The sequence below is a fragment of the Podarcis gaigeae genome, assembly GCF_964106915.1.
Source record: "Podarcis gaigeae genome assembly, chromosome: 3".
Classification (NCBI taxonomy): Eukaryota; Metazoa; Chordata; class Lepidosauria; order Squamata; family Lacertidae; genus Podarcis; species Podarcis gaigeae.
The window spans coordinates 103,367,315-103,381,032 of record NC_139680.1 but is presented as its reverse complement, the minus strand read 5'-3'; the positions used below and the strand labels follow the sequence as shown (position 1 = coordinate 103,381,032).

The window sequence follows — 13,718 nt, the reverse complement described above, 5'->3', positions numbered from 1 at the left end:
GGCGCCCGAGGCAGGAAATCCAAATGGCATTTTACCCCTGGCTAAGGAGTGGGAGAGAATGGGAGAGTGAAGAATTACTGAAAACATCCTGATTTTTAAAGGACACGCAGATTCTTTTGTCTGAGATGGTTGCCTCAGTTGGCTAACTTATGGTCTGGTTGGTCTGGGCCAGGGCTGTTCCTAATGGGAGCTGATGCTTTAAGAGCATAAGAAGAGCACTGCTGGATCAGGCCAAAGGTCCATCTAGCCCAGCATCCTGTTCTCACAGTGGCCAACCAGATGCCTGTAGGAAGCCTGCAAACTGGACCTGAGTGCCACAGTGCTCTGCACACTATTGATTCCCAGCACTTGTGATTCCAGCAGTGAATGTAAAACATGTTGGGATCTCCACTTGGCCAAGCTGATAAAGCTCATTTTCCTCCGGCTGAGTCCTTTGGAATCGCCTCCGACGATAATTAATGACCTGAGCCTTTGATGAGGCCTCGGGCACATTCCCGTTCAGCAGAGTTTCCAGCACAGGGAAGTGATGAGATTTATGGCTACATCGCTTTGCTTTATTTCTTACTACACAGACAGCAAAGAAATATACATCCTCTCTCTGTGAAAGACAGAGAGCAACTGAAACAAAGAAACAAAGGAACAGGAAACCACTAACGTCACATCCGTCTCCTGTCTCCCATGAGACTTCTAGCAGCCTGGAATGGCTCTGGAATGTAAACAGAGTCCTGTGACTCTAAGCAGCTGCACAGTGGCAAAACAAAAACTAACATCCTTCCCCTTTCTGTGAACACCACTGGGCAGTGTGTCAGTACAATCTCAGTACAAACCCAGTTTCTGTACATAGGTACAGTGTTGATCCTTCGGAACAACCTTAGACAATAAATCAGCAGGGATTTCATTACCTGGCATGTAGGACACCGTTACGAGTCCTTTCTGAACACATTCCCTAGCGTGTTGCAGCTTCAATTGCAAGTGCTTCATGCTTCACTTACAACCTTCAGAAGTCAGCAAAGCCAAACATGCTTTGTTGTCCTGATAAACCTGAATTGGACACTTTACAGGAATTCTCATGTCTTTACACAATTGTAACAACCATTCAAAATCCACAAGTGAATAAGACAGTGCATTCAGTTCAGCTTCACAAGAACTTAAGCTTACTGTTGTTTGCTTCTTGCACGACCAATCAAATAGACATAACTAACAGAACATAGATATTGCAGCTAGTAGCTGATAGCCTTATTCTTCACAAATGTTTCTAATCATTCAAAGCCTTCCAAGTTGTTGGCCACCATTACAAATTGTGCGACCAATTTCCATAGTTTCACTAAGCCACTGTGTGAAGAAGTACTTAACTTTGTCTGTCCTGAATCTTCATATTGGAATCATCCAATGAAGATTCAGGTGGTGGATTTACTCTGCTTGATTAGTTGTTCTGTGATGCTTCCCCAGTACTACCATATTATTGTTGTGTTGTGGGGCTATAGCATAACAACAGCAGGACTAAGAACCCCAGAACATTTGCGGTATGAAAAGTTACAGGATTTTAGCAGGAATTGCAAGATATAAACTGAATGGAAATGGAGCAGTATGACTCTCTCAAAACATTTCCTGGTGCAGATAGTATGGAAAAAGGGATCATGTATGATCGCTGCCTTCATGAGCACAAATCATCATAAATGCATAATAAAAGGGATGTTTAAAGGGGCCCTTTAGTTCCCATTCACCCAGTTTGGAGATATTCATAATAATAATAATAATAATAATAATAATAGCAGCACTGATAAAACCATCCTATTGATTTTCAGTGTGAGAAATTCCTGAGCATGTGTGTGGGGTTTTTTTAAGAGTGAATTTGTTTTCCCCTATTCAGTATGACGATACATGTCTCCACAAATCCTGCAGCATGGTAAATAATGCTCCAAGCCTTTTCAAGTTACCCCTAACAGGCCTTGCTGAACAATGCAGTCAGATGGAGATATATACAAAAATTACAAGCTTCACAAGGCTAGTAAACGGAAAAAGAATGAGAGGAATGTTGGTTTATGATTACAAGAATCATAAGAGTTACTCAAGTAGAGCAGGAAAGGAGTTATTAAGGAGATGGTATGATTCATTCTTTCTGTAAATGTAACTCTGTTCCATTACAGGTTTACATTAATAGGTAGCTAGCCCATTTCCAGGATGATGTGAAAATAGCATTTTGATATTCTAATTTCACACGCTTGTCTTTTGGGAACTTGGAGAGTATATCCCTACTTATTTCAGCTATGGAAAAAATTGAATTGCCTTTGTAACAGTCAAGGCAACAGCAGCAACCCTTAAATAAGACTGAAACCCTTGCAGGCAAGGGGTAATGGGTCAGGCCACAAAGGGAATCAGGTCATAAAGGACATGGATCTCCAACCGTCGTCTTCTTCAGCAGCTGCTGCTGGATCCTTGTGAGCCAGATGGAATGGGCCTTACCATTCAGATACCAAGATATACGGTCAGATAATCTTCAGTCTTCTTCTGCAGCCAGACCAAAGTTTCATATCCTTTCAAACTCAAGTGCTCTTCAATAGATACAGTTCATGGATTCATGAAGTTTTCAGTGGTCAAGTGATTTAGTAAAGTACCTATGTGTGTGAACTAGTGCAGAGGTGTTCAAGCTAGTGGTGACACTATTTAATTTAAAAAGATAAGTCTTTAAGACAAAAAATTAAATTAATTCATAGAGAGCAAAGAAGAATATATGAAGAACCCAACTGGATCAGACCAATGGCCTATCTGAGCTAGTAGCTTATTTCATCATCACCATCATCTGTTTATTTGTATGCCACCTTTCCACAAAATTGTGCCCAAAGTAGCTCACAACATCTCAGGCGGACAATTAAGTACAATGGGAAATCCACTAGCAGGACAAGAGCTCAACAGCACAACAGCACTGATGCTCCCTTGTGACTGAGATTCAGAGGCATTGTACCCTTGATTCTGGCAGAAGTAGACTGCCAGCATGACTAGTAGTCATTCAGAACTTTATCCTCCATGGATTTGTCTAATCCCCTTATAAACCTGTTTAAGTTGGAGGACATTCCCACTGAATTGCATAATGTAACTCTGCCCCATTGAAGCGGTACTTATTTTTTTCTGTTCTTCAGCTTTATAAGATGACCCCGGGTTCTAGTATGAAGGAATATGGAGAAAGACCTGTTAACTTTATCTGCACCATCCATAATTTTATACACCTCTGTCATACCTTTCTTATCTTTTCTTCTAAACTAAAAAGCCACACACACCCCGGCAATTGTAACTTTTCCTCATATGGGAAATACTGTTTCTCTTTCCCCAGGTTGTATGTATGTTTGCAGAAAGATTCTCAACAGTTTTTCCGCCTGCTGAGGCTTTGTGAGGAATGAGTATCAGTAATTTTAAGCATGAATATGGATGCAGAGTATCTCTTTACAGAGAGACTTTTTGTGCTAGGTATTGAAATTTTAAGAAGAGCTTTTACAACTGAGTCTGTTCCAAGTATGAGAAGTATCAACTCGGAAAGATGATTCTCTTTCTGGGATTAGTTTAGATTGTCGAGTGCATCCAGCCAATTTTATGGAGAGTTCAAGTGAGGAGAAATCACTGTTGCCAGATTCTGTGTGTCTGGAAGATTCATTATGAATTGCCTTATTTGTTTAATGTTATGACTTCTGGAAAAAAGTGTGTTGCGTTTTTCCCCAATTTAAGATTCCAGCTTGAAACATGTGATCAGTTAGTGACTAGGCGGTGCATGTAGATGAAAAGTAATAGCTAAGTAAGGAGATTTCTGGATGGAAAACTTTCCTGCTGGTAAACAGAATCATTTTCAATGGTTAGATTCTGTCCATATTTGAACATGAAAGACAGTGATGGGGAGAGACCCATCATGCGAAGATATGAGTCAAATAAGTGCTTGTTAGAATCTCCATTACTAAGGAAAGGGTAACTGACAGCCCAAATATGGTACTGATTAAAGATGAATGGAAGGGGGGAAAGTTGCCCATAATTCCAGAAGTGACAGTATTCAGAAAGGAGATAGAAGAAGTGGGGGCAAAGAGAGTTAGGGTAGATTTAATCCCCCCTACCCTACCCGGGATTAAATTTACGGCATGTAGTGCCTTGAGAGAAAATATTATGAAAATGATTTATAGGTGGTACATGACCCCAGTCAAGCTTGCGAAAATCTATCATTCGCCCGAGAATAAATGTTGGAAGTGTAAAGAAAGGGAAGGAACATTCTTTCACCTTTGGTGGACGTGCCCAAGGATTAAGGCTTTCTGGGAACTGATCTATAATGAACTGAAAAAGGTACTTAGGTACACTTTCTCTAAGAAACCAGAGGCCTTTCTCCTGGGCATAGTCGGCCAATTGGTTGTAAAGAAGGATAGAACCTTTTTTATGTATGCTACAACAGCAGCAAGAATTCTTATAGCAAAGTACTGGAAGACACAAGATTTACCCACCGTGGAAGAGTGGCAGATGAAAGTGATGGACTACATGGGCTTGGCAGAGATGACGAGCAGAATCCGAGACCAGGGAAGAGCAACGGCGGAAGAAGATTGGAAAAAATTTAAAGACTATTTAAAGAAATATTCAAAAATTAGTGAATGCTAGATTGATGTTGAATGAGAAAAAATAGGGGTTAATAGCGATAATGGTTAAGTGGAAGAAATTGAATGTTTTTACAATTAATTTGAAAATAAGGGAGGGATTTGTTAACTAACTAATTCGACATGAGAATGCAGAAAGGGGAGGTATGAGGAAGTCGGGAGAGTAAGGAACATGAAATTAAGAGTCTGAAATTATACGTGTTGTATGTTCTTTATTGTTTTATTTTCTTTGTTATGGATGGAAAATGGAATAAAAATTATTTGGGAAAAAAAAGAGAGTTAGGGTAGAGTAAAATCAAGAGACTTTGAATGCTGGGTTGTGGAGTTCCATTCCACCAGATACCTGGTACCTGATTCCCCACACCCTGAACAGGATCTTGAACTCCTGCAGCCCATGTGTTGGTCAGAATGTAGGGTGACAGGCAATGGCTTTCATATGTGGGGGACTTGTGCTGCAATTAAAAAGGGGTTGGGAACTAGTTTTGCATGAAATGGGATTATTAACTGGTCAAATACATCAACCCAATCCAATACACTCTCTCCTACCCCTCTTTGAAAGGAACAAGGCAATATGTTTTGTATAAGGGACTCTTGGTCATCTTGTTTCTTCTAGCCACATTAACAATTGCTAAAAAGTGGGGAAGAACAGGCGAAGTAGTACCAACAAATACAGTTGCTTGCCGTAATGGAAAACCTATCAAAATAGGTCGAAGCACAGTGAAATCTAATGACAGGCAAAGATAGTTTTTGTTGAAGCTGGCATTGGTTTATTACTTATGCTCCACATAAAGAACATGATTGATTGATTGACTCAATCAACCAACACATGGGCTCCTCTGGAGAGATGTTTTGGGTTGGACTTCATTGTGCGGTGGTAGGACTGTTGCTCAGTTTGATGTATCAAAGCTTTTCTTTTTGGGCTGCTGATTATCTGGAAATAGTGCTGCTCACTCAGTTTCATTTGTTACTATTAGCTAAAGTAAAATCAAATAAAAATACCGTATTTTTCGCTCTATAAGACGCACCAGACCACAAGACGCATCTAGTTTTTGGAGGGGGGAAACAAGAAAAAAAATATTCTGAATCTCAGAAGCCAGAACAGCAAGAGGGATCGCTGCGCAGTGAAAGCAGCAATCCCTCTTGCTGTTCTGGCTTCTGGGATAGCTGCGCAGCCTGCATTCGCTCCATAAGACACACACACACATTTCCCCTTACTTTTTAGGAGGGAAAAAGTGAGTCTTATAGAGCAAAAAATACGGTATTTAAAAGAAAGAAGAGCCCTGCTGAATCCCATCTAGTCCAGCATTCTGTTTGCACAATGGCCAGTGAGAAGCTCTTGGGAAGCCCACAAACAAGGCATGAGTGCAGTATCACTCTCTAGTTCATGTTCCCTGGCAAGTGGTATTTGGAGGAATTCTGCCTGTGATATTCAGCGTTATATATAGCCACCCTGACTAGTAGCCATTGATGACCTTATCCTCCACTAATTAGTCTAATTCCATTTTCAAGCTCACTTTATTTGCTAGCCTTGGTTTTCATGTGCCCTTGGCAAAGCATTTTGGGGAACTTTCCTAAAGCCGAACTTAGACAGATGTTTGATGTGAGAGAGCTAGTGACCTCTTGGATTTTTTAAAAAGGCATCTATATATTCTCACTCCCATGAGCAAACCGCAGATTTTTTAGTGTGATTTCAATCAAGAAAACAGTGGGGGTAGTGCAGAAGGAGAGGGAGTGTTCACCCAATTCCACCATCCTGATCCGATTCCTCCCCACACCAAGTTTCCATTGAGCTTTGCTAGAGAGAAAAAACAACAGGAAATCTGATCACAACATGCCTAGTTGTGCCCTCCACTTTTCCAGACTGAATGCACAATAATCTGGGCTACTAAAAAATGCCAAGCCTGAACAAAGAGGCTATTCCCCCCCCCCCCCATTTCCCCGTGGATTGTATTTAGCTACTGTGTTGTAACTGATGCTGGAAAATTAGTGCTATAAAACCAGTATACACCTCTTTCAGGGCCGGAATCTTGCAGACCTCAGAAGAAGCCAGCCGCGGGGAACTTTTACACTGAGCACAACCCTCCGATTAGGCAAACAGATTCTAGAATCTATAGAAGCCATTCATTCAGTGGGATTTTTGCACCGAGACATCAAGCCTGTGAGTAGTTTGCAATGACCTTGTTTTCCCTACTTACAGAGTTTGCATTTCCTGTTGTTGATGCTGTTATTTTATCCAAGAACTTTACTATTAAGTGAGAGGATAGTTATCCCTGTAATTGAGGGAAAAAATGGCAGCCATCCAGTTGTTACAGTGCTGTTCCTCAGGGGTGTTTGATTCCTTCCTTTTACTATATGAAGCTTGATTTGGGCAGGGTGGCAGCCATCCAGTGCGTATAACTTGTGAATAGCAAGGTCCATGCCTCAGTCACATGCATGGCCAGCTTAATAGACTTTGATAATTTGCACTTTGCAAATAGTGTACAGAAAGGGGCAACGTGAGAAGGTTAGGAGTTTCATTACAGATTTCATTAATTGGTTTAAGAATTATTTCTTCCCAAAGAATACCAGGAACAGTAATTGTATGAGGCTGTCCAGGACTCTCTTACAGAGAATTCCCTCCCCAAACTATGGTTCTTAGGATTCTTTTAAACTGGGGGTAAACTGATGTGGGTTTAATGTATCAGTATGCCAGAGGGTTTTCCAGATAGCAGAGATAAAACCCAAGTGTCAGTTCTACACTGAGAACACGTTGATCCAGTGCTAGCGATACATTACCCTGTCTCAAAGCAGTTGGCATTTATTTAAATTTATATTTAAAACTTGTATCCCACCTATTTTAAAAAGAAATTGAAGGTGGTCTGGAAACTTCAGCTGGTGCAGAATTTGGCAGCCAGCTTGCTCACCATGGCAAGATGGTTTGAGCATATTATACCGAACGTGGCCCAAAACTGGCTGCCGAGTAGTTTTGACCTATAAAGCCCTAAATGGCTCAGGACCATGATATCCCAAGGACAGTCTCTCCCCATATGAACCAACCTGTACCCTGTGATCATCCTCTGAGGCCCTTATTTATGTACCTCCTCCAGGAGAGGTCTGGAGGGTAGCAACACAATAACGGGCCTTTTCTATGGTAGCTTCCCATTTGTGGAATGCTTTCCCCAGGCAGGTTTGCCTGGTACCTTGATTACATATCTTTAGACGCCAGGCAAAAATATTTCTCTTCAACCAGCTATTTGGCTGATTAACAACCTGTGGCTTTTTAAACATGTTGGGGGTGTGTGTGTGGTGTCATTGGTTTGTTTATGTTTTTGTTTTATTCTGTATTTTGTTTTCTCATTTTATATTTTTCTTTTGTGAACCGCCCTGGGTGCTTTGTATGAAGGGCAGTATACAAATTGAATACAGGACAATAGTAATAGTAGTAGTAATAATAATAATACTAAGAAAGGTGCTGGTTTTGACCTATAAAGCCTTAAATGGCTCAGGAGTGCAATACCTCAATGACTTCCTTTCTCCATATGAACCAACCTGAGTCCTGCAATCATCTGAGGGCCCTTCTTCATGTACCTCCTCCATGAGAGGTCCAGAAGGCAGCAACAATCGGTGGTGGAACTTGCTGAAAACCCACCTAAAGTTGTGGAGCACCCACCACCACAATTGCCATGCCAACACAATTGCCGCAGCAACATGATCATGGCGCTGCACAGACCGGGAAGTTCCGACTGAGTGTGCTAAGTAAATTTCAATTCATGTGGGTTGAGTGGGAGGCCTTGGTCCATCTTGGTCCATCTTGGCTTCATCTTCAAAGCAATTTAGGTCATGTTGTGTTATTTTTTCTTCGTTTTGATAAAAGGAAAAACTTTACTAGGCAAGTGTTTAACAATTAGAAGTATTTTTTTGTACTGAGCATATGGATTACTGCAAACACTGTCTAAAGGTAAGATGAAAATGAAACTGGTTTTCAGAGGATGTAAGCCAGGGGAAGCTACAGCATTTGGGATGAGCTGCAATTATTGAAGCAATCTTGAGCTAGAAAACAGGGTTGATTAGTAGCTGGGGCTGCAGATATCCTTGTAGCACGTGGCTGATAACTTTAAGCATAATTATATTAATAACTGGTATGATCTCTCTTATTACATGTGAAAAATACATATTTTCCCCAACTCTTCCTATCCTGTTTTTCTCTAGTCCAACTTTGCCATGGGACGCCTCCCCTCAACCTACAGAAAATGCTATATGTTAGATTTTGGTCTGGCTCGACAGTATACCAATACCAACGGTGAAGTCCGGCCTGTAAGTGATGCTTTTTTCCATTTCTATGGGGGATTATAAATATTTCAAACAAATCCTGATTATGTTAATTCATTCTCACAATACTGTTAATGCTGGTTGGGCAGGTACACTTGATGGGATAGAAACTGAACCTATCAGGTTCTCCCGGTTGTAACAGAGAGACTATTTCTTTTGAAAACATGGTTTTTCTATTATTATTATTATTATTATTATTATTATTATTATTATTATTATTATTATTATTATTATTTTCCTTTATTACCCACCCTTCGCTGTAAGGTATACATGTGCCTGTTGCTCAGTGTCTTGGCTCAAAACCAAAGGAAGGAGAAGTGCTGTTTTAAAAAAGTTCACATTGTTTCATTAGTTTACTTTTCCTGAAGCTCCCATTTTTTAAACATGTCTGGTGTGGGAAGTTGGAAAGTTGGGGGGTGTTATTTTGGAACTAATTTTCTCCATCATTTTGAGGTGTTCTCATTTAAAACAAATATACATACAAACAAACATTTGTTTTCATCCTGTGGCCTTTTCCACCTTCCTTCTTTATGGTTTCAGCATTATCAGCAGGTATGTAGAGGCAAATCAGCATCCTCTATCATTCGTGCTCTGAGACACATAATGATGTTTCTTGCCTGCAAGGTGCTTCCTTGCAGGGGCCTTTTGTGAACATGAAGAAGCTCTGCATGTTCAGAGTTGGGAGTAGGGTAATGTTTTTCTCAATAAGCTGATCCTCTGCTAGAGATAATTTGAAGTCTATCAGAAGCATGTAAGAAGCAGAACTCTCCTATCTCACTCCATGTGGTCTACAGTTTTCCTGGTGTTTAAGATGTTTTGTTTCCAACTCTAGGCTGTCTTGTATCTGCATGCTCTGTGATTACCTCAGAGAGATTAACATTGCCCACAGATCAGTGGGAAAATGAATAAATATTAAAATAAAGTATGGAGACTGATATCCATTGATTGCATCATAGTTCATAATACTAAGGTATTAATAAAAGGATGCCATGTATGAAATGTGGATTATAATAAGGCAAATAAGTGCAGCCTGCAACAAATGTTGCAGCGCATCCCCAACACCTAACCAGGAGTGCTGCTCTTCTGTGCTCTAGGCAGCCTGGAAAAGAAGCTTCACAGAGCTATTTTGAGGCTTGCTTGTACAGAACTTGTTTCTTTCTCATCCTTCTCCCACTATGCAATACAGGGTTAAAGCATTATTTTTTAAAAACGGCATTGCATGAATCTCCCACCCACCCAGTGCTCTCCTCCTAGATCCTATAAGGCCTTAAGGACTCAAGCAGTCTAATTCCTGTTCTCCTCCGCCCTTGTCCTTTTTAAAAACCTGACATCTTCATTTCGTGACTCAGCTGCTATCAGCTATAGATTTATGCAAGCTGCCCAACTTCTGATGGCTGCATAAGGAGCTTACAGATGAGCTGAGATTTAAGAAGGGCACATGTAAGAAATGGGTTAAAAGGGAAATCACGAAGGAAGAGTATACAAGGCCAAAGCTCAGAATGAGTTCAGGCTTGAAAAAAGAGGTTAAAATTAATAATAAATGTTTCTTTGGCAGTGTTTGAAGCAGGAGGAAGGACAAACAAGTCCTTCTTCATGGAGAAATGCTATTGGATGACAGAGAGAAGGTGGAACTGCTCAACACTTGCTTTCTATCTCTCTTTACCCAAAAGAGAAGCAGTGCCCAACCTGATGATAACATAATAAGTGATGCAAGGAGGGAGCTGCAGCCTAAGATTGTAAAAATGGTGGTTTAGGGTACACCTAGGTACTTAGATTGGATTCAAATCTCCAGGGCCTGATGAGCTGCACCCAAGGGTACTAAAGGAGCTTGTGAGTCTTTGTCTGTAATCTTTGAGAATTCCTGGAGAATAGGTAAGGTCCCTGCAGATGAGAGGCAGGCAAATGTTGTCCCCTTCTTCAAAAGGGGGGAAAAGAAGACCTAGGTAATTACTGACTGGTGAGCTTGACATCAATACCAGGAAAGTCCTAGAACAGATATTTCAACAGTTGGTCTATGACCACTTAGAAATGGATGATGTGATTACTAAGACCCAGCATAGGTTTCTCAAAAACGTGTCTTGCCAGATGAATTTCATTTCTTTTTTTGATAGAGCTACAAGCTTGGTGGATCAGGAGAATGGATATAGTGTATTTTGATTTCAGTAAGGCTTCTGACAAAGTCCCCCCATGATATTCTTGTAAGGAAGCTGGTAAGATGTGAGTTGAATGAGGTAATTTTTAGATGGATTAGTAGCTGGTTGACTGACTGAACCCAAAGAATGTTCACTAATGCTTCCTCATCATCCTGGAATAAAGTTACAAGCAGGGTTCTGTCCTGGGCCTGTTGTTGTTCAATGTCTATAAAGTCTCCAGTTGACTTGGATACTATGGTAACTATGGACATACAACAGATGGATAATGGTAAAAGATGCAGTAAACTTAAAAGGAATTGAGGGGATGATCATCACATTTGCAGATGGCAACAAACTAGGAAGGGTAACTATTGCCTCAGAAGACGGAATTGGGATTGAAAATGTCCGTAACTGATTAGAGAACTGGGTCCAAACTAACAAAATGAATTTCAGTAGGGACAAATGTAAGGTTCTACCCTTAAGCAGAACCAGCTGCACAAATATATGAATCAGGGGGATGGGACAGGACCTGACTTTCTGGTACTATTTGTGAAAAGGATCTGGGGTCTTAGTAGACCACAAGCTTAGCATGAGGGAACAGTGTGCTGCTGCAGCAAAAAAGAAAAAAGTCACTGCTATTCTAGGTTGCATCAACAGATTCCCAGTAGTCACTGCTCCTCTGACACAAAGCTTTGTAATGGAGCTCATTCTTTCTGAACAGTACTGTTTAAAGATAGTCTGCCTAGCACATGACCTCGTCCACAGCAGACCTCACAGAGGCCAGCATCATGCTACCCTACTTGGTAGATACCAGAGTGCAGAGCAGAACACTCAGTTAGTACTCTTTCTTCTACAGCATCAGTTTGAATAGTTGGCTGCTGAATGGGGGAGTCCCACCCTGACTAATCCAAATGATGGTCAAACTCTGATTTGCCTTCTTAGTTGTCCTGCTGGAAAGTGGACAGGTAGATTGTGGGTTTGAAAGGAAAGTATAATGGAAGTCCAGCTTCTGTGCAAGGCATTGCTATATATTTGTAATGTAATTTGCTAATGGTTTGTCCGCCAAGTGTACCTCAACCCACTTGCATGCCACCATTGGAGTCTACGTTGCACATTTGATGAAGGTTGCAGTTAGCAAAATGCCACAATGTTTCTTCTTCTAAGTGATTACATTGAGGGGTGGTTAAAGTATTTGATCCCCTGCTAGGTTTGCCCATTTGCCCTGTGACGAAGAAATGACCAGTCCATAAGGTCCTGGAGTGGCCTAGCCAGTCTCCAGACCTTAATCCCATCGAAAATCTGTGGAGGGAGCTGAAGGTTCGAGTAGCTACACATCAGCCTCAAAATCTTACTGACTTGGAGAGGATCTGCAAAGAGGAGTGGGACAAAATACCTCCTGAGATGTGTGTAAACCTGGTGGCCACCTACAAGAAACGTCTGACATCTGTAATTGCCAACAAGGGTTTTACCATCAAAAAGATGACTAAGTCATCTTTTGCAAAGGGATCAAATACTTATTTCACTCATTATAATGCACATCAATCTCAGACGTTTGTCTTCTGGATTTCTGGGGGTTTTCCTGTTGTTATTCTGTCTCTCACAGCTACAATAAACCTACCATTAAAATTATGGACTGGTCATTTCTTTGTCAGAGGGCAAACGGGCAAATTTAGCAGGGGATCAAATACAGTAGTACCTCTGGATGTGAACGGGATCCGTTCCAGAGCCCCATTCGTATCCTGAAGCGAACACAACCCGCATCTGCGCGCTCGGGGGTTGCAATTTGCCGCTTCCACACATGCGCGTGACGTCATTTTGAGCGTCTGCACATGCACGAGTGGCGAAACCCGGAAGTAACACACTCTGTTACTTCCGGGTCGCCGCGGAGCACAACCCGAAAATGCTTAACCCGAAGCTACTTCAACCTGAGGTGTGACTGTACTTTCCCCCCTCACTGTAATAGTCACATTGTTCATTGTCCAGAACCAATTACTTAAGATAGAGGATACTTAAATAAGTTACAGGTTTTAAATGCAAGTCATGTAGCCTGTAAAGCCATGCTTCCTTTACATGATTGAGGCATAAATCAGAAGAGCTGAAACTTTAGGGAGGGCAATTTTTGCAATATTTTATGGCTTGCCCTTCAACTAGATTAGAGCATGAGTAAATAAAAAGGCTTATTTATCTGTAATAATGGTTCTTTCAGTTGCCTTTAATGGACCGCCTCCCAACTATTCTACTTTTTTCCTTTGAAGGAAATGGACAATGAGGATTCTGGTTCTGTAGCAATGGGTTCAGGGCTGCAATTCTAGATAAACACAAAGAATTAATTCAAAAGAAACAGCCCTCTTATAGTTGTAATGTATTGGTTTGCTGTAATGTTATTCTGCTTATACGTAGGGTAGCATGAAATTGTAATTCAGCAAAATCTGCCTACTTTATCTGTTTTACAGATGTTAGCCATTCAAACAAAGTTTCCATGTTAAGTAGTGATGTGAAAATGCTTCTATATATTTGTCATCATGCATATGTTTAGCAATGTGCTCTACCATACTAGGACTAGGCTTTCATTCTGAATTCATGTTGTCAACCAGATGCCTGAATATAGGAATTAGTTTTACTGTTGCCAGCAATTCAGTAGCCTTTAATTCATAATGCT

The 13,718-nt window shown here is 40.9% G+C and overlaps 1 protein-coding gene across 1 annotated transcript in view; it reads left to right on the top strand.

The window, feature by feature from the left end:
• TTBK1 (tau tubulin kinase 1) overlaps positions 1-13,718 on the top strand; it is an 89,130-nt gene that overhangs the window by 24,525 nt on the left and 50,887 nt on the right. Inside the window, exons 4-5 of the mRNA XM_083733928.1 lie at positions 6,637-6,777; positions 8,808-8,912. Of these exons, the coding sequence (XP_083590054.1) occupies positions 6,637-6,777; positions 8,808-8,912 (246 nt within the window). The remainder of the gene's footprint in view (positions 1-6,636; positions 6,778-8,807; positions 8,913-13,718) is intronic.